Genomic DNA, 26,161 nt, shown 5'->3' with positions numbered 1-26,161 from the left:
TCTATAAGCCAATAAAGTCCTACTCGGAAGGAGGTTATGTCACTGTTTTAGCGTGTGCTTTTCTTCGCAGTTCAGTATCCTTGACAATGCCATAATCCTTTGCCAACAGGGAAACCTTAAAAACATTACACGGTTCCGTCGTGTATCGGACTGCGATGTCCGAATCTAACGGCTGCGTGAGCACTGTCAGTCTACCTTAGGCGGCACACTAGGCATTTACGGCGTGATACTCGGTGATGGTGCACGCTGTACAGAGCGAGACCGCCTCGCGAATGGCGCACAACCCAGTCAAGTACACCCAAAGTTGCGGGCAATTGGGACAAGGGCGAAAAAGCAGAGTACGTAGTAGAGCAGCATAAGCACGTTGTTCTACATAAGGAGCTCGAAGAGTGTGCAGAGGCACACACTACTGACTCCGTGTGGACTGGAGGAGGCTCGGTCACTGCCGTGGTTCCAATTCTAGTGCGCCAGGACATCAACTGTTGTCAGTTCGTGCAACGGGCCTCATCCACAACCAAAGAGCTTGCCGCGCTAGACATAGACCTGGACCTGCTGCTACACCTTAGGAAATAACGCTGTCGGAATGCCCACGGCAGACCAACTCGTAATGTAGACTCGCTAGCTACAAGCGACGGAAATTTTGACCCCCCCCCCCCCCACCCCCGCGCTCTCGCCCTCCGGTTGCTGGTAGAGATGCAAAAAATAATAATAATCGGCGAATCCCATGTTGGAATAAGGGTTAAGGGCAGCTTTTTTTGATGCTAGAGCAAGTGTAAATATCCGAAATGTTTGTACAATATGACGCAAATAAATTATTTTACGCTTCTGAAAGATTAATGATGCACGGACACTGCAATTTTTGTCCTAACTTAACTCGCTTAAGCATATGTAACATAATGACGCGACTGTGTCGAGGCAGGCGTGGTCGCTGCCGTAAGCAGCTCGCAATGATGACAACTCCCGATGTACCGCACGCCACTGCTATCATCGACACAACCGCTTTCAGCAACGAAAACCCTGCTGCCAACGTTGCAGTACCTCAGAGTATAGACACGACGGAAGAACGACCGTCTCGGAAAACTGTGGCGCCTCGACAAGGTACTGAAACGACAGTTATAATAAAAGCAACGATCTTCCATTGTGTTAAGTCCTGTTCGTCATATAGTAAGCCACGAGATACGTGCCAGTGCCCAACTGACCGAACATGAACGCCAGGACACTTATATCAAATTACAAGCCCAACAAAACATGATATCCAGCCACTTTTACCGCGTCTCGACGCCTGGGAGGGAGGGGGGAGGGGCTCCACGGCATAGCCCCTGAATTTCAATGACGCCACAATCAAGCTTGAGCTCTACAACCACGGCCACCGGATGATCATCCCCGGGCGGCTTGTCAAGACCCCAACTATTCTACTCAACGTTGAAGGGTCTACTCTGTGCAAGTAGACAATCATGCTCCGGAGCTTTCCAGTGATACCCTCCTAAGCCACGAGGCAAGCAATGTTTCCTTTGCTTTCACATGCAATATCGCTCGGACATATTCTCAAATTGCAATGAATAATCGTGCTGCGACAACTGAAGGAAAAAAAATTGCCTTTGTCCCTCCTGACATTCCCCAGGAGTGTGGCACTATATATAGAAAGGGTCATGGCGAACACGCAGCTTCAGATCCTCAATGTTCTCTGAAGAAGGAAGTGGACTGAGCACCAGCACGGAGATCCAGGGCGTGCTGATATCACTTTGCACGGTATCCGGTACTGGTATGTACAATACCCAAGGCAGTAGTCGTGCAAGACAGCAGCCAGCAGGCAGCAGACAACAGCTTGCAGACAGCATCCGACACATAAAGAGTCACTAAGTTGTGAAATCGGCGAGACAGCAGCAGCCAGCACTGGCTAAGAAGCCACTGGTAAATTATTCGTCGAACCACTCAAAACTGGCAAAATATTAATGCAGGTCCAACGCACGTGCTGTAATGGATGTGAAGCGAAACTTTGTCACATTGCATAGTAGTGGAGAGCGAGAGCACATGCGCGCGCCAGTTTCAGCCGAAGACGAAGGATCGAAATGAGACAATGCATATCGTTTTATTAACCGCTTCATAATATCTTCGTTTCACATCAATTCAAAAAGGTGCGTTGGATCTGCGTTATTCTTTATATTAAATTTATCGGCCAATTATTTACCAGTCCCCCATAGCAGGTATGTGTCGTAATATGGAAAGGATAATCATACTCAAAAGGCGGCGATCATCGCAGAGAGCTAGTTCATGCTGACACGAGAGGAGTGTACGTGCGATGGTAATAATAATATTATCATGAAATACTTTTTTGCAGATAGAAGACTACATTACATTCACAGCAGTCATCATTTTCATCACAATACTGCTGCCAGGGAATTGAGGGAATATGTCACCTGATCAGTGCTTCTTCTCGCGCATTGCAATGTAGTCCAATTAAGAAAAACATGAAACGACACGTCTTGTTCGTATCAAAAATACATAGCTTACGGAAGACACGCATGTTTAACATTAGCGCTGGACTCATTGTCATTGTTTTGTGGAAATTTTAGTATACACAGATGATTGGTCATATGTTGTAACGTCATCTGTCAGGCTAGTTGGTACGTAGCTATAAATGGTTTTAAGCACGAAAAAAAAAAGGCATGGGCAGGCGCACAACTCGTCATTGATATTTATTTTCCCGATGCTTCGATTCATATGCCCTCAGGCAAGCGCACAAGAAAATAAATGAGTTTAGAAGAGAATGATACTGAGCTTAATTACCGCCTGTCAGTTCCCGATAGTTCCCGTGCCACCGTATTTGTAGTTTTCCGGAATATGCATGTTTGCCAGCAAACGTTCACATGTGCACTCTTTGCAATGATACAGCAAATGGGAGCCTGTCACCTTGATTGCTGATGAGGGCTCTCGCAAGCGATCATTTATACAACGGCCAGTTTGGCCGACGTATACCTTGCCGCAGCTTAAACGAATCTTATAGACGACCCCGGCTGAACATTAAAAAAAGAAGAAAAAGAACCTTGAGTGCTCTTGACACACTCGGCACTTTTTACAGATGACAGGTGAGGACAAATACGAGAGTTTCAAAGAAGCCGAAAGCACCACCGAAGCATCATACCTAGAAGCTACATTCTTTAAAAAATTAGCCACTCTATATGCATACGGAATGACAACGATACGCATTTTCCTTTTCTTTTCGCTTTCTCACGGACCATTGTTTGGCTCACTCCAAAATTTATTCAACAAAGCATCGCCCACCGAGGTCAACAAAGAAGTTGAGAAGCCCGCCGATACAAGCCTAGAAATCTGCAAATTGAAGCTTACCTGAATGACGTGGGACAAGACCTAGCTAGTGCCAACGGTAAGCTTGTAATGGCAATAGCTGTTCTGACTGTTTTCGAATGGGCGGTATGAAACAGCAAGAATTCTTTCTGTGGACAGAGCCACGGAGTGCGCCTGTCCGTGTCCATTATGTGTCCTATTTTGCGCCTAAAACCATTTCCAGAAATGATTGTTCACTTGTACGACATGCATGACGTAACAGGAAATCGCATATCGGGGAAATTGGGTGTTGTAATAACCTCAGAATAAAAAAGCGCCAGTGATTTCTTTCGGGGATCTCAAAGTTACACGTGACCGGGCACTATCGAGACTGTGGGCGCGAGGCAGGTTTCGCGAACGCGGTAGTTCTTATAGAAGGGAGAAGATTCATAGCGCATGGGGACATTGGGACATTAATATTCAGTAGGCCTGTGTTAACTACCCTTCAATGAATCTTTCAGAAAAGGAATACGCTTATTTATACTCCAGGGGATCCACAAGTGACTCATGCTGTTATTTGTAACCTTTGTAACTGTGATAGTAACAGGACACTCTTTTACACTTTATCAAGCATTTTATTTTTGCAATAAATTAGCCTGTTCCATTTCTTCCCTTGCGAGCCGTCTTGGTACACAGTTTGTATCAATTAGATCTGCTAAATAGATTTGTTGAAAAACATGTTTTACTCTGTAACGGATCAACACGTACGTGTATTTTTCATTGCCAGAAGATTTTGATTATTGACTGTGCAGTTAACTGCTTTTCCACTATTTGTTCAACCGACGTCAACACGCTATGAAAATTCAGCATCTCAATGATAGGTTAGGTTAGGTCTCACGTCCGGAGTCCCCACAGGAAACGCATGGGCTCTTCCGTGCCTTCGAGATCTCCGAGGAGGCAATGACAACGCGCTCTAGCTACGGAAACGACGGGGAGTGGTCTTGAAGCATGCATGCAGAGCCTTTACGCCTTTCCTCACAGATTTTGCACCTGATGACAGCGCCAAGTGTCCCTTGCTCCTTAGGCGCTGTTCCAGGAATCACTGGGCGAAGTTTGCAGTGTTAGTTGCTGCAGCTTGGCGAACAGAAGTGACAGGCAATATAAATTAAATTCCGCATACAACGGCGTAGAGTTACATATCTCAGTGATAGGACAAGTGATGTGAGAAGCAGGTACACCGCACAAATGCCAAAACAGCACATACATTTCGCAGCACTAATCGGAGGGGGGTTGTTTGTGTCGCTTGATCCATGGTAGCTCTCATATAAACATTCTGACTGCCTTGGTCGGATAATGAACGCGAGTCGGCGCAGTGAGGTTATGCGTTCGTGCGCGCCAATTGACGCACGTGACACACGGTGGTTTTCATGATATTCGAAGGCGTCTGGAAAACAAAATGCCCCCGACGATGAACACTTGATTTCGGGCTGCATCCGCAAAAAATTGGTAGATACGAATTTAACAGACCTATTTTCAGCCCACACAAAATTACTTTTTAGAGCTTTTATTCGAAGGAGTTAACGCAGACGTAGATACACTGCTACAATCCCGAGGAATAACTTTGTAAAGAATGTAAGACAAGGTATGAGCAACTTTGGTGATAGAAGAACTTCAGTGCCGTAACGAATCTATACTGCGATTTTCGCTCACGGGACGCCGTCGCCGAATTTTCTGCAACATTGGGCCCTTAGAGCCTCGCATTAACATGTTTCCGTTTCTTCCTTCCGATCTGTTTTGATCTCCACCAATACGCCTCTCACCGTCGTGAAGTCTCGCTATTAAAGAATCCTGTTAAACCTTATAAAGCGCGAGATTAAGCCGCGATAGTCGGTTCCTCATGCACACGGTCGCGAAATACGCAGTTGCTGTCAGAGAACAGCGCCCCCCCCCCCCCCCCCTCTCCTACTGTCCTAACCCCCACGGCGTTTCGCGCAACGGATGAGAGCGTGTTTCCTTTCAGATTCTCTCTCTTGCGGGCTCCTCATTGAGCCGTGATCGTCGGCTCCCCTCGCACGGTTTCACTCGCACATACAGCATACGGCACGCTGGCGACATTGTTATCGCCCTTGGACTTTATACGGATCAGGGCGACGACGACGGCGACGATATCTCACAGGTGCTACTACGCTGCCCGTAAAGAGCCGCGTCAGTTAGATTACATCACTTTCAAGTTTGAGCTGTGATATTGCGTTGCAATTTTGATATTTAATGGTCTGAGAAGATGTAAGATAAAAGGCATGCGCTTCGACTGTTATATTTCATAAAATTTATTTGTTGGCTGCCATTCTTCAAATTCTGAGCAATATTTGTGTCCCGTATGTAATATCTGGTGTGAACGACTTTAGTGATAGAATAGTGCAGCACTGTAACCGGCATATTTAGCATCACATTGGCATATACCTTACGTACACCTAAATATGTGTGGAGCCTCACGGCAAAGCCGAAGACAATGGCGGAACTTTGCTTGCAGTGTCCATATAATTGCTCTCACAATAATAATATAAAATCGTCTAATTGATCCATGCACCTCGGCCTGGAAGCATCTTTTCATGAAGGCGACGGTGACATGCCAAATCCTGTCAATCTGAAGACCCAAAACTTGAACTTGTTGTAAAGCAGCCGATGTTCTTGGACCTCTTCAAACTTATCTGGTGATAAGGCGAAGTAGTGCTCGTCGATAAGTCGTGTTAACCAAATCACTCTGTAATTCTTGATGGCGATGCAAAAATTTCTTTTCCCAGCCGCATTCTGTCTGTGGTGGACCGCTGGGACGACTTCCTGCTAGCTGCAAGCCGCCACTGAACTCAACAGAGTTTTTTGGCGGTGAAGATGATTTAATGGAACTCGGCCGCTGCTCGCGTAACATGCAGCAGTTCGTGAAAGTAGAGCAAATCTGATGAAGTTGATCAATAGGTCATCCGAAGAAAATGAAGTTCCAGCATTCTCCCCTGGCTTCCAATGGTGCTAATCTACTTGCGAAGAATATAAACCCTGATGAGCCGGTTGAGCGTTGTAACGCAAGGCAGATGCAGTGAGCAAGACCGAATTTTATCATCACGTCCGCTGTATGAACCCTTTTTTTGTCTGCAGTCCATAATTAACTTAAGCGTTCTTTATCGCCCATCAACAGTAGTTAACCTTTCTTCAAAAGTTTCTGTCCCATGGGTTTACTCACATTGAAGTTCCGCAGTATTACTGTTTTATGTGATAAATGGTCACAGAATTTTGCCAGATTTCATACCAGTCTTTCAAGCAGAAGCTAGCACTTCAAAATTTTTGTTAAGCCTAGGTGGCACCCTCAGGACCCTTGAGTGCTTCCTCCTCGACGCGGGCTTTCTTCGCTACTGTACAATGAGGAGATTTATCTTGTGATGCCTTTGTTCCAGAGTTTCTCTTTAGTTCCCTGTTCTCTCTCTCGTTGCCCGGAGCAATCTGCTCCTGAATTGGAAGGACACCGAAGCACTTGTACCACCTCCTAGAAGCCTTTATGGCACTTGACGAAGTGATAAAACCCCTTTATGTCCATAGAAGGGACCTTTTTTGCAACAGTACATGACAGAATCTTGTTCTGGGGGCACAGCACGCAAATCTTGCTGTTGAGAAACTCAGCCGCATTTTGGTAGTTACCTTGAATACAGCAAAGCGCCAACTCCTCACTTCGCAGCCTCTCATATGTAGATAGTATACCCTTCACCTGAACGCTGGTGAAAACGGAAGAATGAGCTAGTTAGTGCCAAGGCTACTACTCGCTCTTTCTACGCAAGAAAAATCTCACTATGTGGGAATAGTACGGTTGTAATACTCATCAGTTGAGCATGAATGGAAAAATTCGCCTCCTAGAGCTACCATGCCTCGATTAGAAGGCTCAAATAGCGTAGTATTTTCGCCTTTTCTTAACGCTAATATTAAAGTTAAAAATTGCAAAGGGCTCAAGTGCATTCAAAGTTTCTTTCCATATGCGATAAACAAGTTCTCACATAAAGGACCCACTCTGAAACGTGTTCACAATTTCTAAACCTATTGCACAATAATTCCTTCATCACTGTGCAACTGTTTTCTTGTCTGGCGGAACACCACTGCATCGAATCTATAAAAAAAGATTTATTTTACAAAAGAAAATAGAGCTCACATAAGCTAACTTGTACTTCTAGAGCGCGTAGTTTGGATAGTTTCGAATCCGTTTGATTGCAAATCCGCATGATTTTACAGAAAGACAATCTTGAAACGTTATGATTTTTTTTCGGACATTCCGACGCTTGTGACACGCAATACTCCTTTACGTAGCTAGAAACTGTGAAGCTTTGTTTTGCGTTCATGTAAGCCCACAAACAGATTAAGAAAATATGGCCTAAGAAATATGTATGTATTACTCAAAGTTCATTAACTTCTCCATGCCTGCTAAACCAATATTTCCATGTATACTTGGATTTTGTCAACACGATCTGTTGTACCTGCAGACTTATGTAAGTTTGTCATCAAACGGGTAAGTTCTGTCGAAAATGCATCGGCCTATATTTTTTCGCGAAAACGTACTCTCGAGTCTCAATTGTGAATTTGATGGAAAATGTTCAGATTTATACTTTCTCTGCGTACGCTGCTTTCTCTGTGGTGAGGCTTCCCAAGCATTGCTATGCCGCTGCTTTTCTGTGTCCGCTTGGAGTTTTCACACAAAGTGAAAATGAATGTCGAAGGATACGAAAACGGCACATGAAATATTTACCGTTACGCCACACATACACCGTGACGTCATATTTGACGTTAGTGCGTCAGTAAAATCACGTTTGCAATAGCAACTATAAAGAAAAGCTAAATACCTGGCCTTCATGGCATTTCCGTTGAAACATATAAAACTTTAGAAATTGATTAAATATTCTCTTCAGCAGGCGCTCAAACGAAGCAGCCCAGTGGCCGCCGGAACAAACTGCTATGTAATAAACCTTTTCCGTTCTTCCATAATGTTAGCTGGCAAATGAAAAGAAGACAACACTCATTGCGGCTTCTGTTTATAATGCGTTCTTCACTAAACCCTTGTCCTATATTCCTATTTGTGAATCGAAAGCATCAAATCGCCCATAGAGCGAAAAAGCCGGCGTCTGTAGCGTGGAGCAGCGAAACGGCACCTAAGTTCCCATTGACAGCTACGCCACGTGACGAGCGCGCCTCGATAGAGCAGAGCCGGCGAAAGGAGACGCCTGCTGCCGCAACAGCGCGCCAGGTGTTGCGTGAGGGGGGACTTCACGCTCAGTGTCTCTCTCGGAAGCCAGCGCGTGGTCCGTGTCTATCTTTCTCACACCCACTGGGCCGAGCTTCTGCGCGCACCTGCCAGCCTTGGTTAGCCGCTGCGGCTTCCTAGGTTTCTCGTCGCGCAGGACGTCGGTGGCATGCGGTGTTGGCACTCGGGCAGCAGGTGCTGTTATGGTACGTTACTCGCAGCGCAAAATTCTATGGACCACTCAAAGGCTTTCACTTGGACATTAATGCTTTCGCATTCGCAACTCAAAAGAAGTGCTTAGGCCTCCTCGGAATCTTTCCTTGCCTATTGCCTGTGATGTGCCGCAAACGTGCGCTTTATTTCGAGCACATACCATGGCTCTGGCAGAACTCCTGAGCCGACAGGCTTCTCTAACTTCATTGTGCTCATCAGCAGATGTTCTTCAGCATACAAACACGGAAATGGATGTTCTCATTCCCCTGCAAAAAACTGCAACATGCGACTTTGCCATTAGTAAAGTTCCGTTTTATGCTTGTGAATGTTGTTCATTTCACTTCTGATTCTTAATGGTTCCTAATTACTCGGACTAAGGTTGCTACGCACTGATTTATGCAATCTTCGTTCTTCTTAAACCTGTTATGTTTAGGACCAGTGCTTTGTGGCAGGAATGTTCTCTGCTTCACGCACTGATTTTTCTCCACATCAAATACGAAGGATTTAGGGGAGAATATTAGTCCTCTGAGGGGTGTCTTGATAGGTTTCATACATTTAGAATTGGCTGCAATGAAAATAAAAAAATACGTTAAGAGATTGCCTGCTCACAGATTATATCATGCTTATTAAAAGTTAAATGAGTCCGCGAAACTCACTGAATACATTGTACTAATAAAAAACATTATATTCATACTCGATGCAAATATTCATAAGTAGACAGAGTCACAGGAATCGAAAGAGTTATACAGTTGTAAAAAAAATGCTATGGAAATTCTGAGAATTGTCTACTAATGCGTAAGCATTCTTTGGCTTGGGAATTACTTTGCTTTTGCTTACGTGCTTTTCCTGTCGCTTTTCAGTGCCAAAGAACTCTTATGCACTAGCAGAGAATTCTCAGGATTAGTGTAGCCTTTTTGTTGCTGATCATGTCTATCCTGCATCGACCATATCATGACGTTCTAAGCCCAATTCTATTCGATACAATCACGCGATTACAATCTTCTTATACATACATTATTTTATTGCGGCGTTCACGCGATTACAATCTTCTTATATTTTATTGCAGCGTTCTGTACAATTTTACTTTTGTTATTTTTTCTTTTCGTTTTAGTTTAGTTACTTTTTTTGTTACGATCCGAACGCGGCGACGCTATCAACAAAAAAAAAATGTTCTTACGCTACCACTCATCTACTACTACGGTATTGTCCCATCTACCAATCAGCTATTCCAGCAGACTTTATACTACGCAATCTTAAAGCAGGCTTCTTTGCATGCAAACCAGTAATGCTGGAAAGTAAGCTTTCAAGAAAATTAAGCTTTCAAGGGAGGCATGACCCGAGAACGGTTATCCTTTATTTATTTTCAGTTTTCATTGCATCCTTATCCATTCTAAAGCTACCAATCATCTAAGTTTACACTATTATAGCAATTAAATGTTTTAACTTCGCCAATTATGCAATTTGCAGATAGACGGTGTGCCACTTTTCGCGTTATGGACAGATTTTACTCGGGTACTCGCGATAGAATGCTTACGCATGAAAATCGTGGGATCCTATGCGCTGTTCGCGCACCACCACACACCCAACCCTTAACTTGTATAGAAGTGCTCTAGCACGACGGGGCAGGCCTCGACCACGAACGCGTGGAGGGAACGATCCGTCTGCAACACGCCGGTCTGGGTGCTGCTTTAGGAGGTGTCGGCGTATCAGGAGACGGGCATTTTCAAACGTGCACGAAATGTCAGGGCAGTCACATTCATGGTGGGCACAGCTTGAAGCGAGGCGATCAGCCTCTTCATTTCCAGCGATGCCCACGTGCGAGGGTACCCACTGGGCAATGAGGGACACTCCACAGGAAGTAATTTTGCCGGAAGTTTCTTGGATACTGCACAACAAAGGGCTATCGGCATCTTGTCTAAGTCTGCTGAGGGCAGCACGGGTTGCCTTTTTCCAAGGGGGAGCGCTGCAAGACGTGACCAGGCCCATCGAGCCCTGCTAAGTTTTCTGGAGGACACTGACTTGGCCTCCCGTTTATAGACGTTATTTATATTTTTGTTTTGTTTTTGTTTTGTTCTGTCTGTGTCTCCGTCATTTCTTTATTTCCTCTTTTCTTTTCTCATATTTTCATTTCCTCTATTCCCTCCTCCTGTAGGAGTAGGCAGGCGTTGTGCCCCTCTCGGTGGCAGTTGTCAGCTTGCTCCCTCCTTAATCCCTTTGTGTCCTTGTGTGTATATGTGTTCAAATCAAATAATAATAATAATATGCGCTGTGGGTATCGGTTTAGATGAAGCTTTCATTGGTGCTTGCAAGGAAAGCTCCTATTATTCATTGGCCATTAGCAAGTACAAGGGGCATGGCCATGTTGGAAACATTACCATCTGGGAACGCTGCACTCAACGTATGCCAGGGCCACTCCAACCTGAGAATCCCGCGCATGATAAGGAAATGACGACAAAGGAACCACGATGGAATTACGAGGTCGTCTTAGCGACGACAGCATAAATAAAATTTGATGCTGACGCTGTAGTTACAGCGATGTTAGGACTACGACGGGCGTTAATGTGATGACATGACCATGAGGGGTATGACGACGACTGTATGAGACGAAGATGCAATGGCGTTAGCAACATGACGACGAGGGAGTATCAGTGGCAGATTGATGTGTATACTGCATGACTGCAACAGCATTATTACAACTGCATGAAAACGAAGGTATGGTTATGATGGAATGACAACGATTTACTAATGACGACGGTGTGACGACGAATAAATGTCGATGACGGCATAATGATGACCTTATGATGATGATCGTGTGGCGATGAAGGATTCATGACGACGGAATGATTGCACCAGAGTTACGAAAACGGAATGGAGACTACGGCTTGGCAGCGCAATAACAGCAAGAACATGGCGTCAATGGATTGACGACTAGCATGACGATGGAGCTAGCATGCCGAAGTGAAGACGGCATGTCAACGAATAAATGAGGCGAATGAAATAAAACCAATGAAATGACAATGATGGATTGGCAACGATGCAGTGATGACTACGCAATGACAACGATGGTATAATGATGAAAACATGACGATGGTGGAATGTTTACGATGGCTTCACGACGATGTAATAACGCCGACAGAGTGACGATACAAGCATGGCGACAACAGCACTTTCGCAACGATAATGAATCGAAGGAACGATGACGAGGGAATAACGAAGATGGTGAGACGATGCAAGCGTGTATCTGTGGGATCTTACGTCGGCGCTTATGCATATCACCTGGCCGGACTGCGCCGACCGGCTATGCACTACATTCGGTAGTGATTTTCACTGTACTTGCGACCGGCAATTAGTGCAAGACAGCATCAGCCGGCAGCCGGCAGCCAGCACAAGAAAAAAAAAAGGGGGGGGGGGTAAAGGTGAAGAAAACTAGGGACTTCAAAAAAGCTGGCTTTATTCGCGAAGCTTGATTCAGAGAGCCCTTCATCTACCTTTCCTATTGCTGTCTCGGGCACTGGCGTTCGTTTGGAGAAAATGGTGTCATGCCATTTTCTGCTTCAAAAGGGGGATGCCAAGTAAGCAGCAGTTTCGGCACCAAGATATTGGGCGATGATGCATTCAAACGGCGTTTATGTATGTCAGTATTTCATTACTTACGTTGGCATGTTTGCATGCATTCTTTTACTGTCTGAAAATTGTTTCGATTTCCCCCACAAGGTGAGTGCCAAAATTGTTGGCATTTATGACTTGTATAGTTGTATCCAAAACGCAATTGAGGCTTCGCATTTCGACAAGTGCTACTCATATGCGAAATAGGCATTATGCAAGGGCTGTACGCAAGATCTGCAAACAAAATAGGAAACAGTAGTCAAGCGTACAGCGTATGCTATCTTATATTTACTAAGAACACTGATTGCACTGAATGAACACTGAATGCACAGAATTCATGCCATGCGAAGGGGGAGTAAAAAAAATGTGGTTGATCCCTCTTATATAGGAATCGGTATAGAACACGAAAGTGAAACGTGTCTTCACAGAAGTAGTGTAATGTTTATTGCACATTGATATATAATGTCTATTGGTGTTTTGTGGCTAAAGCGCCCTTAGGCGTTGATGCACCCACGCTGACGCCTGGTGGCACGTCTCCTCCATCACGACTACCAACGTCGATGACCATGAGCAACCGTCGTGCATATGGAAGCTGCACTACGCTGCACACGCTAGCACAACACGAAAGACGAAGCACGTAACTGACACACTAATACAACGCGCAAGACAAAGCACGTAACTGAATCGTCCCCTAGTCAAATCAGCGCGTACAGCGCGTCGTAATTGCAGCCTCCGCGATCAACTTCATAAACATTTTCAGAGCTAATTGCGGAGGCCACGCTCCGCTGTGCTGAGTACGGTGAACGCCACCTAGGTGGCGTTGGTAGTGCTTCTTGATGCCAGCGTCCCTTCGAATGCTGGCATCGAGGCGTCGGAGTGCTGAGACCACCGAAGCGTTCACTGTCGGTGCGCGTTAGTGTCATAATGCAGTACTTCTCTTTTATTGCGATAGCAATTATATGGACACTCAAAAGCAGATTTCTGCCGTCGGCGTCGCCGTCGCCGTCGCCGTGAGGTTCCGTATGACGTCATTTGGAGAAGAAATCGTCGCCGCGCGCCGAACGCTGTATGTGCGAGTGAAAGGGAGCGAGGGGCGCGTCTTTCACGGGGAGTGAACGCACGGCGGAGAACAAACGCGCGTTCTGCGCCGTGCTCGCTTAAGGGCTGCAGAAGTAGGCGTCTCTGTTCTCCTTCACAATCACCATGTATGTAGAGCAAACGCGCCTTCTTCCGACGAGCGAGAGGCCGTGGGGGAGGGGGAGGGAAGGGAGGCGACGTTTAGCTGCGGCACGCAGTGCCTATTTATATCAGAGGCTCCGGCAACAGTCACCAACGCCGCACACATTTTGAGCGAACGCGGGCAAAACGCCGATGGCGTCGACAGCAGTTCTGCGTGTTGCCGATGCTGCTGCATGTCCAAGTTTATACAGCTGATAAAGCTAATATCATTACTCCGTATAGCTCTCTACAAGTTTGCTATCGCAATTGATGCTTCGCCTTTCAGGTGAAACTGCGACAACTTTTTCTGCTCGTAGGCGGCGGCACCGCCCCGAGCAAGAGCGCGGGTACACGGAGGAGTGTTAGATATATAAGGCGCGTCTGTGTAGCTCTCTGCATATGCATTTGTGGCGCAATGGGTTAAACGCTCGGCGATCTATCGTCGCGGACCGAGAGGTCGTGGGTTCGATTTCCAAATTTTGCATGTTTGTGGAACTTTTTCTTCTGGTTTCTTTCTTTGTATTATGTTCTATGACGTATTTCCGTGACGGAAATACGTCAGTGAAGTCTTGGTGCGTTTGCTTTCCGACGTGCGTTCGCTCCTCGTGAAAGCGCGCGTCCCTCGCGCCCTTTCACTCGCGCATACAGCGTCCTGAGCGCGGCGACGATTTCATCGCAGTTGACGTCATACGGAACCTCACGGCGACGGCGACGACGGCAGAAATCCGCTTTGGAGTGTCCATATAATTGCTATCGCAATAAAAAATCGAACAGAACATTACACGTCTAGGTATACAACACCATAATCCTCCAACTTAACTGCAGGATGACCCTAAATAAATGGTCATTGAAATATCTTATGCGGTGCGAACGCCATGAAGTGTATGTTACTACTCTACATTCGTTATTAACGCACGTAATAGTGCCACTGAGAGCCTCGCTGACTTCACGAATGTGCTATCAGACGCGCCCTCACTTTGCGGTCAAAACTCTTGCTTGCGACTCACGCATTAAAAAAATCAGTCGAACAGAACACTACACGTCTATGATTACAACACCAAAATCATCCTACTTACCTGCAGAATGACCCTAAATTATTGAGAATTGAAATGTCACATGTTCGTACTCTAAATCCGTTATTAACGCACGTAATAATGCAACTGAGAGCCTCGTTGACTTCACGGATGTACTATCAGAATGAAGGGAATTGAGGACGACGCCTTGCACATGTTCGTTTCCAAATACCCACAAACGTTCGCCCATGGCATTCAGCTCTGCCAAAGTTACGACGCGCTGCGGAAACAGCGTATTTCTACGCGGCGCTATAACTTTGATACGGCAAGAATTTCGGCTCCCGCTGTTGATGATGTTTCTGGCGACCACACTTCCTCACTGCAGAAAAATTCAGCAGCTTGTTCACGAGGAAGTGGCACGACAGTGGCTCCTTGGGCCCGTCATTCCGGAGCCCACGCAATCGCTCGCCACAGTGCTTCTACAGGTAATCCAACAGCAAGTTTCCGAGGTGCTGCCCAGTCACCAATGCCTAATACTCAACAGCATCCGCCTGTCTGCGCACCTCTGACCTACGCTCCAATGGCAGACCGGCCTCGATCTCCATTCACCACGGATCCCGAGCAACCACCCAAAGCCTAGCTGCGACTTCCGCATACGTCATGGCGACCGCTTTCAAGGGTGCGCTCATCCGGGGCCAACACCACGCCAGGTTTCGTCTAGTCCAGCGCACGATTCTGTCTCGTCGGGTCAGCGCCTTCGGCACACGCCGGTCGCCATCCCCACGTCGCCTTTCACTGTCGCTTATGGTCCATCGCCCCCCGCACATCCCAGCGGAAAACAACTGACCATCGCAGTTACGGAGGGAAGAACTGCGCTCGTGGTGAAAATTTCAAGACTTTCTTTTTTCCATCTAAGGAAATCAACGTGTCCATTGAGGGTGTCGCTGTACAAGCGCTTGTTGATACCGGAGCTGCTGTCTCTGTGCACAGTGGTGAACTCTGTCGCAAGTTGAGAAATACTACCACTCCGCTGTCTTCCGTCTCCCTGCGTACGGCAACCGCGCACCACGTCCAGCCTTGTGTGTCGTTCACGGCTCGGCTTGTCATTCAGGATGTTTCATATGCCGTTGAATTTGTTGTGTTGACACCATGCTCACACGACGTAATTCTGGGCTGGGATTTCCTTTGCACACATCATGCCGTTGTTGACTGCGTGCGTGCTGAACTTGCATTATCGCTGATATGTGATGCTCCATCTGAGCCGTGTTTCTCTCCTTTTCCCCGAATATACCTCATTTATATATATACTGATATACCTCATTTCTCTTCCGCTCTTGTGCCTTTGTCTTGCTACTCCGCACCCAATTCTACAGCTCTGTTTTCACCCCCCGAAGCCTTCGCCTCTCGCAAGAACTCCATGCTTTCTTTTGCCGTTCTCACGACTGAGAACTTTTCTGGAACCATTTATGTTACAAATCGGTTATCGTCATCCGCCACTTTATTCCGTGGTGAATGTCTGGGTCGACTTGAGGGCATTGACTACGTTTATCCCCATCAACTGCCTGATGACATGACCGACCGAACTGTCGCCAGTATTACTCCTGCTACTTCAGCTCCTTCGTCATCTTCAGTTGTCTTGAACGCGTCAATGGATTCACAACTCTCCGAAAACCAGCGCACCTAATTCTTGGAGCTCCTCAACTGTTTTCAAACTTCTTTTGACCATCAACAACAGTCTTCTTTTACGTCTTTAACTGATGTTCGTATATATCACAACAGCTATAATAAGCGTTTTTGATCGAACATCCATGCTCAGTCAGTGAAACACCTCTAAATCGAGATTTATATTATCAAAAAACCCCGACCGGCAACGATATTTGTACGGTGAAAAAATAACGCGAGAAGCAAATATTACAAAAGTACACGCCACATTTCTTTTAACACGAAAGTGTTTTATGCCGGGGTCCACCAAGACTTCACTGACGTATTTCCGTCACGGAAATACGTCATACGGAAATACGGAATGACGTTCTTACAATGTACACGAACATAATACAAAGAAAGAAACCAGAAGAAAAAGTTCCACAAACATGCAAAATTTGGAAATCGAACCCACGACCTCTCGGTCCGCGACGATAGATCGCCGAGCGTTTATCCCATTGCGCCACAAACGCATTTGCAGAGAGCTACACAGACGCGCCTTATATATCTAACACTCCTCCGTGTACCCACGCTCTTGCTCGGGGCGGTGCCGCCGCCTACGAGCAGAAAAGAGAAGTACTGCATTATGACACTAACCATAAGTATAGAGGAGGCTATGCACTAACGCGCACCGACAGTGAACGCTTCGGTGGTCTCAGCACTACGACGCCTCGATGCCAGCATTCGAAGGGACGCTGGCATCAAGAAGCACTACCAACGCCACCTAGGTGGCGTTCACCGTACTCAGCACAGCGGAGCGTGGCCTCCGCAATTAGCTCTGAAAATGTTTCTGAAGTTGATCGCGGAGGCTGCAATTACGACGCGCTGTACGCGCTCATTTGACTCGGTGACGATTCAGTTACGTGCTTTGTCTTGCGCGTTGTATTAGTGTGTCAGTTACGTGCTTCGTCTTTCGCGTTGTGCTAGCGTGTGCAGCGTAGTGCAGCTTCCATATGCACGACGGTTGCTCATGGTCATCGACGTTGGTAGTCGTGATGGAGGAGACGTGCCACCAGGCGTCAGCGTGGGTGCATCAACGCCTAAGGGCGCTTTAGCCACAAAACACCAATAGACATTATATATCAATGTGCAATAAACATTACACTACTTCTGTGAAGACACGTTTCACTTTCGTGTTCTATACCGATTCCTATATAAGAGGGATCAACCACATTTTTTTGAATATGGTCTGGGAATTGAAGAAGACGCCATGGAAAAATAATTTAAATATACAGGACTACATAAAACATCAATAAAAATGTGGTAGTTATCATATTGAGTGCATCAGGCGCAACAGTTCGCATGTGGGCACAAAGGACACTGTTTAGAACCAAAACATTTCAAAGTGCGATGGAAGGAGTAACCAAAACAGAATAAATATTTTAAATTAACCAGAAAATTGTGATGTACGGGAAGCTATTTGAAAAACATAATAAGATTACGCTTGCTGCCTTACTCAACATTAAATCTTGTTCACAAACACTTTTCCTACATGCCTGTATAGGGGGCGGAATGCATGGTCACCTGCGTAGAACAGTAAATAATACGTTACTTACCGCCGCATGTAGCATAACATTCCTCTCGGCTCCTGAAGGCACCTGGTGGACACTCCTGAGCACGACACCACTTACAGCTGCGGTTTTGGTTGTCGAACCATACTGACAGCGAATGTGTTCTATACGGTCGTGGAAATCGATGTTGTTGCTCGGTACAACGAACGGAAACGTTACCTTGAAAAAAAAAAAAGATTAAAAAATGAATGAACCAAAGGTAGTCACGCCTTTCCTTTATTTCCCTGTTACTCCCAAAAATTTCAGTAATGTTACGCCGCTGAAGATCAGTCATTTCTTACCAAATCGTATGTTCCCAACATGACAATCCTATTCGTTGCATAAATGCCATGGCTATATGCGCTAACAAACATCTCCGGCCAAGCGTACCATGTGATTGCCTGAATTGTGGTGGTAGATAGCGTTTCTTATCAGGGTAAACACACGGGTGAGTGTGTGAAATAACGGACAACCGATGATACTGCATTCTTGATACTGCAGTTTATTGTCATCTCGTCGCCTCTGAAATTTATACTTCACGTCCAGTTGTCACCATATGCGACGACATAGCGATTTATCAAAAATTAGTCTCAATCTTCTCAAAGCTGGCGCCAGAAACCATTGAACCATTGACTCATGGTGCTGCATACATCCGGTTTCGAGAAATGCGGCGAATGCGAATTTTTCGGTGCTTCTTCTCAATAGACCGATCCCACCAACCGATCTGCGCATGCGCCGGTTTTCCGGAAGTAGCAATGCCACCATGTTGGTTGTAGTCAACTGGTCAACCGCACCACCGCAGTCCCCGCTCGTTGAGTACTGCGCACGAGCTTCCCGGACATCTCTGCGACTCAACCACCAAGAAAAATTCGTCGTATAATTTAAGAAATTACATCGGCTGTTCATTGCAGCATGCGAGGCGAACGTTGAAAAGTGCCTGCTGCTCTTTCATTTCTGTTGTTACCCGCTGATTACACGTTGAGTATCGTATTTGTTCGAGCTCTGTATGTAGTACATGTTGATGTACACGGTCGTTTTGCGTTACAATTTTTTCACACGTGCATCTCGGTGACTGCAACGTTATGTTTGCTTAGCGACAGACATAATAGGATTTGTATACCTGTTGGAAACAGGTTTGAAATGCGGCGCCGAAACTTTCGTGGCCTAATGATGCTTACCTACATGGGTTTCGCGCACGACTTGCAGACTTCGGTAATAGTGACATCTAGAAGTTCTTAGGTAAGCTAGGCGGCGTTTTAACATAAAAAATGTCGATAGCCAATCATCGCCAAGTCATCGATAGCTAATCAATAGCTAATCTAGAATCGATCGATAATCAATAAATTCCGGAAAATTCTGGGGATGACTTGGCAGTGCTTAGCCTAGCCCAAATACGTACGTAGTCAATACCTTGCGATAGCCAATCGATAGCCAATCAATAGCTAATCGATCACTAATCAATTCCAGAAAATGCTGGGCTTGACTTGGTAGTTCTTAGCCTAGCCCAAATACGTGACCAATACCTTGCGATAACCAATCGATAGTCAATCAATAGCTAATCGATAATCAACCAATAATCAATAAATTTCGGGAAATGCTGGGGAAGACTTGGTAGTGCTTAGCCTAGCCCAAATACGTGGTCAATACCTTGCGATAGCCAATCGATAGCCAATCAATAGCTAATCGATCAATAATCAATAAATTCCGGAAAATGCTGGGCATGACTTGGTAGTTCTTAGCCTAGTCCAAACACGTGACCAATACCTTGCGATAGCCAATCGATAGCCAATCAATAGCTGATCGATCAATAATCAATAAATTTCGGGAAATGCTGGGGATGACTTGGTAGTGCTTAGCCTAGCCCAAATACGTGGCCAATACCTTGCGATAGCCAATCGATAGCCAATCAAAAGCTAATTGATCAATAATCAATAAATTCCGGAAAATGCTGGGCATGACTTGATAGTTCTTAGCCTAGCCCAAATACGTGGTCAATACCTTGCGATAGCCAATCGATAGCCAATCAATAGCTAATCGATCAATAATCAATAAATTCCGGAAAATGCTGGGCATGACTTGGTAGTTCTTAGCCTAGTCCAAACACGTGACCAATACCTTGCGATAGCCAATCGATAGCCAATCAATAGCTGATCGATCAATAATCAATAAATTTCGGGAAATGCCGGGGATGACTTGGTAGTGCTTAGCCTAGCCCAAATACATGGCCAATACCTTGCGATAGCCAATCGATAGCCAATCAAAAGCTAATTGATCAATAATCAATAAATTCCGGAAAATGCTGGGCATGACTTGATAGTTCTTAGCCTAGCCCAAATACGTGGCCAATATCTTGCGATAGCCAATCGATAGCTAATTAATAGCCAATCGATAATCGACAAATAATCTATAAATTCTGGGAAATCAAAGTACGCGGGTGTTTTCGAATTTTGCCCGCATCGAAATGTGGCCGCCATTCGTCCCCGTGTTTCTTCTCGCGCTGTGTATTACCAGTACCACCTATTAATCCGTTGGATCCACTGTCTCGAAGCTTTCGCTCTTTAGAAAACACATAGAATCCGAAGCCTTTGTCCCTTGTGTCGTTGTAGCATCCAGGAAGGCAGCAGGCCAATCCTCCCATCGCACGATGGCTCTACACGAACCATAAAAATGTCCAAAAATCCTTCGGAAACAGGACGCACAGGCACTCCGGGCGGCTGGAGCGGCAAGATGACTACAAATACCAGCATGCACCGCGGCAGCGGTGGCGTCGTGAAACTGGCCGGTGGGATCGGTCTATTGATGCTTCGTTTTTCGGGTGAAACTGCGACATTTCTTTTTTATTTTAGGGGCGAAGCACCTTCGAGCCTTGTCCCATGTCGTCTGTTGTCCGTAGCTCTGGTTTGCATGGAGTTGCATGGAGTCCGCTAGAGGCGCTGCGGTGCACAAGGGCTATATAAGCGCGGTGTATACTATACACATGAACAGTATATATTGTTACGAAGAACTTCCGGAAGTCAGCGTTCGCGACTAGAACGATAAAGCAGCGAGAGGTAGCACAGCCGATCAAGCACCGACACAAGGCTTATCTCTCATCGTTCTCTCTCTCACAGACACATCCACACTGCTCCTTATTTCACAGTACAGTTATCTCCCGCGGAACAAGAAGCCGTCCCGGCGACCTAGGGGTAGGACAAGACAGGCGGATCATATTACGGATTGAGACGCTGGATCGACATGCATAATGTCGCGTCCTCGACGGCGATGATCCAAAGATAGCTCGAGCGGTTCCACGCTATAGTTGACTGGAGACGTTTGCTTGATCACGTGGTAGGGGCCCTGGTACTTCGACGCCAGTTTCGGTGACAGTCCAGGGGAAGGGGCTGGAACCCAAAGCAACACTAGCGAGCCAGGAGCATAGGATGCAGGAGCATGGGAAGTTTCTCGATGGTGCTTCTGGCGTTGCTGGTCTTCTGACGTAACTTTACGGCATAGCTTGCGACACTCTTCTGCGTGTGCAGCAGCTTCAGACAAGGTAGTGGTTTCTGTGCTGTCAGTACGGTACGGAAGGATAGTGTCCATTGTGGAAAAGGTTCGCGTCCTGTACCCGACCTCCGTCATCCTCCGAATCCCGTGGTCGTCTGCGTGGCGGTATTATAAGCGTAGGTCAGCAATGGTGGAGCATGGTCCCATTTGCTTTGGTTGGATGCAACGTACATGGCCAGCATGTCACCAAGAGTTCGATTAAAGCGCTCGGTCATGCCATTAGTCTGCGGATGGTATGCAGTAGTGGTGCGATGAATGATGCGGCATTCTTTGAGGAGAGCCTCGATGACGTCGGAGAGGAAGACGCCGCCTCTGTCACTGAGTAATTCTCTGGGAGCTCCGTGGCGAAGGATGATGTGGCGCAGGAGAAACCAGGCGACGTCACGTGCAGAAGCGCTGGGCAAAGGGGAAGTTTCCGCATAGCGCGCAAGATGGTCGATGGCTACGATTACCCAGCGGTTGCCGTCTGATGTGGTTGGCAAAGGTCCATAAATGTCGATGCCTACTCGATGAAACCACGTGCTGGGCAAGGCAAAGGCTGCAATGAAGCGGTTGAACGACGAGGGGGATCTTTGCGGCGTTGGCAAACGAGACAGGAGCGGACATAATGACGGATGAATCGATACATCCCTCGCAAGTAGTAACGAAGGCGTAGACGCGCGCATGTCTTTAGTACACATGCATGTGCTCACGGGGGATCGTAGTGGAACGCTGCACAAATATCTGAACGTAGATGTCGAGGGATGACAAGCAACCATTTGCGGCCGTCCGAGAGGTAGTTACGACGGTACAAGAGCCCGTCGCGAATGGAGAAGTGATGTGCTTGGCGACGTAAGGCGCGATTGGTAGTGGTTGTCGATGCGGTGGACAAGAACTGAGCATTGGCCAATCCAAGGGTCTGTCTTCTGCTCCAGAAGGATATCCGTGGCAGCAAGGGAAGACTGGGACAATGAGGCCTTCGGGGAGTTAACCTCGCCTGTTAGTGGCGAACGAGACAAGGCATCCGCATCCGAGTGTTTTCGGCCAGAACGGTAAAGCACTCGAATGTCGTACTCCTGCAGTCGAAGCGCCCATCCAGCATGACGATCGACGGTTCTTTAAGGACGACAGCCAGCACAGCGAATGGTGATCAGTAATCACGTGAAATGGGCGATCATAGAGATACGGGCGGAATTTGGTTATGGCTCAAATTATAGCAAGGCACTCTTTTTTCAGTTACTGAATAGTTTCGATTCAGGTTTAGTGAGTGCACGACTGGCGAAGGCGACGACGTACTCATCAAAGCCAACCTTTCTCTGAGCAAGAACGGCACCAAGGCCGACGCCACTGGCATCCGTGTGGATTTCTGTTGGAGCGCTTGGGTCGAAATGGCGCAGGATTGGGGGAGACGTCAAGAGACGACGCAGCTTCGTGAATGCCGCATCGCAATCCGGTGGCCAGGTCGCACAATTTGTGGTCACCACCAACAAGCTGCGTTAAAGGTGCTATTATGGTGGCGAAATTGCGGATGAAACAGCGAAAGTATGACGCTAACCCAGTGAAGCTGCGCAGGTCTTTCAAGGTCTTTGGTCGTGGAAACTGGGCAACAACTTGTAGTTTCGCCAGATCAGGGGTACACCTTTCGACACAACATGGCCGAGGATGACCAGCTGCCGGGCGGCGAAGCGACACTTCTTCAAGTTAAGCTGGAGGCCAGCATCGGCGACGCAATTGAGGACGCGTTCAAGTCGAAGTAAGTGGGAAGGAAAGTCCGGTGAATAGATAATAATGTCGTCCAGATAACCCAGGAATATCTGCCATATGAGGCCGCGCAAGATGTTGTCCATCATTCTTTCAAATGTGGCAGGCGCATTACACAGGCCAAATGACATCACGTTGAATTCAAATAAACCGTCGGGGTGATGAAGGCCGTTCTTGGACGGCCTGACTCAGCCACAGGCACTTGCCAGCACCCGGATCGCAAGTCTAAAGATGAGAAGAATTCGGCGCCTTGGAGGCAGTCTAGCGCGTCGTCAATGCGAGGTAGTGGATAAACGTCCTTGCGGGTGATCTTATTGAGGCGCCTGTAGTCCACGCAAAACGCGAATTGTACCATCTTCTTATTGACAAGCACTGCAGGAGAAGCCCAGGGACCGTGCGAAGGTTGTATGACACCGCGTTGGAGGATGTCTCCAACGTGCTCAGCGATGACGCCACGCTCCGTGGCGGACACACGATACGGCCTCTGGCGTAAAGGCGCATGGTTGCCGGTGTCGATGTGATGAACAACAGTGGAAGTGTGACCTAAGCGAGATCGTTGGAGGTCGAATGACGTGCGAAAGCGGTCAAGGAGATCGACGATCTGGGAGTGCTGACTTGGAGTGAGGTTGGTATTAATACATCGGGAAAAATGTTGGGTCAGATGGCGGCGTCGGAGGAGAAACTTGAAGGGCCATAGCGTCAACCTGAGGAGCATCCGGGTCATCAGGCACATCATAAAGGAAGCTTGGCTCGATTGCATCAGCACAACCAAGACACTCATCGTGGAGCAGGCTAGCAGGGCAAGGAAACAGGTTCGAGACATAAAGTGCGCTGGAACCTTGTCGGATGGCAAGAAGGGCAAAAGGAAACAAGAATGGATGACGGCGAGCAACAAGTTTAGACGGCGTGAAAATAACAGTGCAGTCGGGAAACCCAACGCAGGAAACGGGTACAAGTGCGGCAGAGTATGGAGGAATCTCGGTGCCAGCGATGACGAGCACACGACCGGAAGCGTCAACAGTATCTTCAAAAACGTTGAGACCTAATGGCGACAGAGCGAGTTCAGCACGGGCAACATCTATAACGGCATGATGCGATGACAGAAAGTCCCATCCTAAAATCATGGCATGGGAGCAGCGGTGCAGAATAGCGAACTCAACACGGTATAAAGTGCCGCTTATACGCACGGTACACTTCCCTAAGGGTTCAATCGGCGCAGCGCTTGCTGTACGTAATGAAACAGCAGAATATGGCGTCGCGACTTTTCTTAGTTGAAGACGAAGCTGGTTCGAAGTCACTGATATGCTGCTCCCGTGTCTACAAGCGCATGGACGGCAATGTCTTCTGCATAAACTTCAAGGACGTTCGCAGGAAATAAATTTGGTCTTGAGGAGTTCGTTGAGATCGCAGTTCTTGCCTCCGGAACTGCGTTCCTTAGTTTTCCTCTCGGAGAGCTTCAGGGCGGCGAACAAGCGGCGACAGAGACGCCGACGGGGTGGCGGAGACCGACGGGTATTGAAGGTTCGGGAAGCAGGAGGTGAGGCTTGGAAGGGCTGAGCGGCAGAAGCGGAACGGAACGGAGAGTCGAAGCCGTTGCTTGGTGCCCTCGGAGAATCCGAAGGATACCAGCCGCGCTGGCGGCAAAACCGTGCTACATGCCCAGGCAGACCGCAAGAATAACAGATAGAGCGGTTGTCATGGGTGCGCCATGGATTGAGAAGAGCGGGCTGAGACTGATGGAGATATTGGCGAGGTGGGCGCACGGGCTGCTGTGGCGGCCAGTATACCTGCTTGGAGGTGCATATGTTGCAGCTACTTTCGGAGGTGAGGGAAAAGCGCTGGTAGGTCTGGATTGAATAGCTGCAGACGGGGGCCTTGGATTTGCCACAACGGCAGCCTACGTAAGTGGAACAGGCGTAGGAGGTGGTTCATGACCAAGTTGTACGGCGCTAACGACTTGGTCTTGTATCACCTGACGGAGGTCGGGATTCCAGGGTGACTCCGACGCTTGACTGGCTGGCAGAAGAGAGAGTTGGCGTGCCACTTCTCGTACAAATTGCTTGATTTGGTCGAACATTGCTGAACTGGAAGGAGTAGCACTGACACCGTCACTCAGAGTTCAAAGCGCGCCGTCCGGAGTTGAAGCTCGGCGCGTCGAAAGCCGTTGTTTGCGTAGCTCTTCATAGCTCTGGAAAAGTGTTATGAGGTCGTTGACCGTCTGAGTATTCTGTGCCAAGAGCATTTAGAAGGCGTCATCTTCTATGCCTTACAATATGTTTTGATCTTCTCATCTTCGGTCATATCTGGGTTGATACGCCAGCAAATGTCAACTGCATCTTCAATGTAGCTGGTAAAGTTTTCGCAGTATTGTTGGGCACGACAGCGAAGCTGTTGTTCAGCCCGAAGTTTGCGCACAGCAGGGCAACCGAATACTTCTTGAAGTTTCATTCGGAACGCTGTCCAGGTAGAAAAGTCAGCCTCATGGTTGCTGAACCAAAGATGGGCGACCCCGGAAAGGTAGAATGGTACGTAACCAAGCTTGTCAGCGTCATTCCATTTGTTGTGGGTACTCACTCGGTCGTACGATGACAGCCAGTCCTCTACATCGTGATCGTCAGTGCCATTGAATACGGGAGGATCCCGTTGGCGTGGCGCACCAGGACAGACGACCGAAGGCGGTGCCGGGGGTGGATCGGTATAGGACTAGTCTCCTCAGGCATGTGAGACGTGACAGGGATTGTCCGGCTGTGGAGATCCAGGTTTCCAACAGGTCCAGCACCTTCCACCAAATATTACGAAGCACTTGGGGAAGTCATCCTTCGCGACTAGAACTATAAAGCAGCGAGAGGTAACACAGCCGATCGAGCACCGACACAAGGCTTATCTCTCTCGTCATTCTCTCTCTCACAGAGACATCCCCACTGCTCCTTATTTCGCAGTACAATATATATATATATATATATATATATATATATATATATATACGGGGGATTCACGGTTACTCGATTGATCCCCGGTGC

At 47.3% G+C, this 26,161-nt stretch overlaps 1 protein-coding gene and 1 long non-coding RNA gene across 2 annotated transcripts in view; one reads left to right on the top strand and one right to left on the bottom strand.

Moving 5' to 3' along the window:
• The window catches only part of LOC125944260 (uncharacterized), a 42,199-nt gene extending 41,626 nt beyond the window's left edge, over positions 1 to 573 (top strand). Inside the window, exon 5 of the mRNA XM_049664608.1 lies at positions 255 to 573. Coding sequence (XP_049520565.1) covers positions 255 to 573 — 319 coding nt within the window. The remainder of the gene's footprint in view (positions 1 to 254) is intronic.
• An 8,498-nt stretch (positions 574 to 9,071) lies between these two features.
• Positions 9,072 to 18,034, bottom strand: LOC119443855 (uncharacterized). Its single transcript, XR_005190321.2, has 3 exons — positions 17,865 to 18,034; positions 12,425 to 12,610; positions 9,072 to 9,335 (listed from the first exon to the last, which is right to left on the bottom strand). It is a non-coding gene; the product is annotated as an uncharacterized LOC119443855 (long non-coding RNA).
• Positions 18,035 to 26,161: the final 8,127 nt, after the last annotated feature.

Source organism: Dermacentor silvarum, chromosome 3 (genome assembly GCF_013339745.2).
Source record: "Dermacentor silvarum isolate Dsil-2018 chromosome 3, BIME_Dsil_1.4, whole genome shotgun sequence".
In the NCBI taxonomy this organism is placed as follows: Eukaryota; Metazoa; Arthropoda; class Arachnida; order Ixodida; family Ixodidae; genus Dermacentor; species Dermacentor silvarum.
The sequence above is the reverse complement of the archived record's forward strand: the minus strand, read 5'-3'. Positions and strand labels throughout refer to the sequence as shown.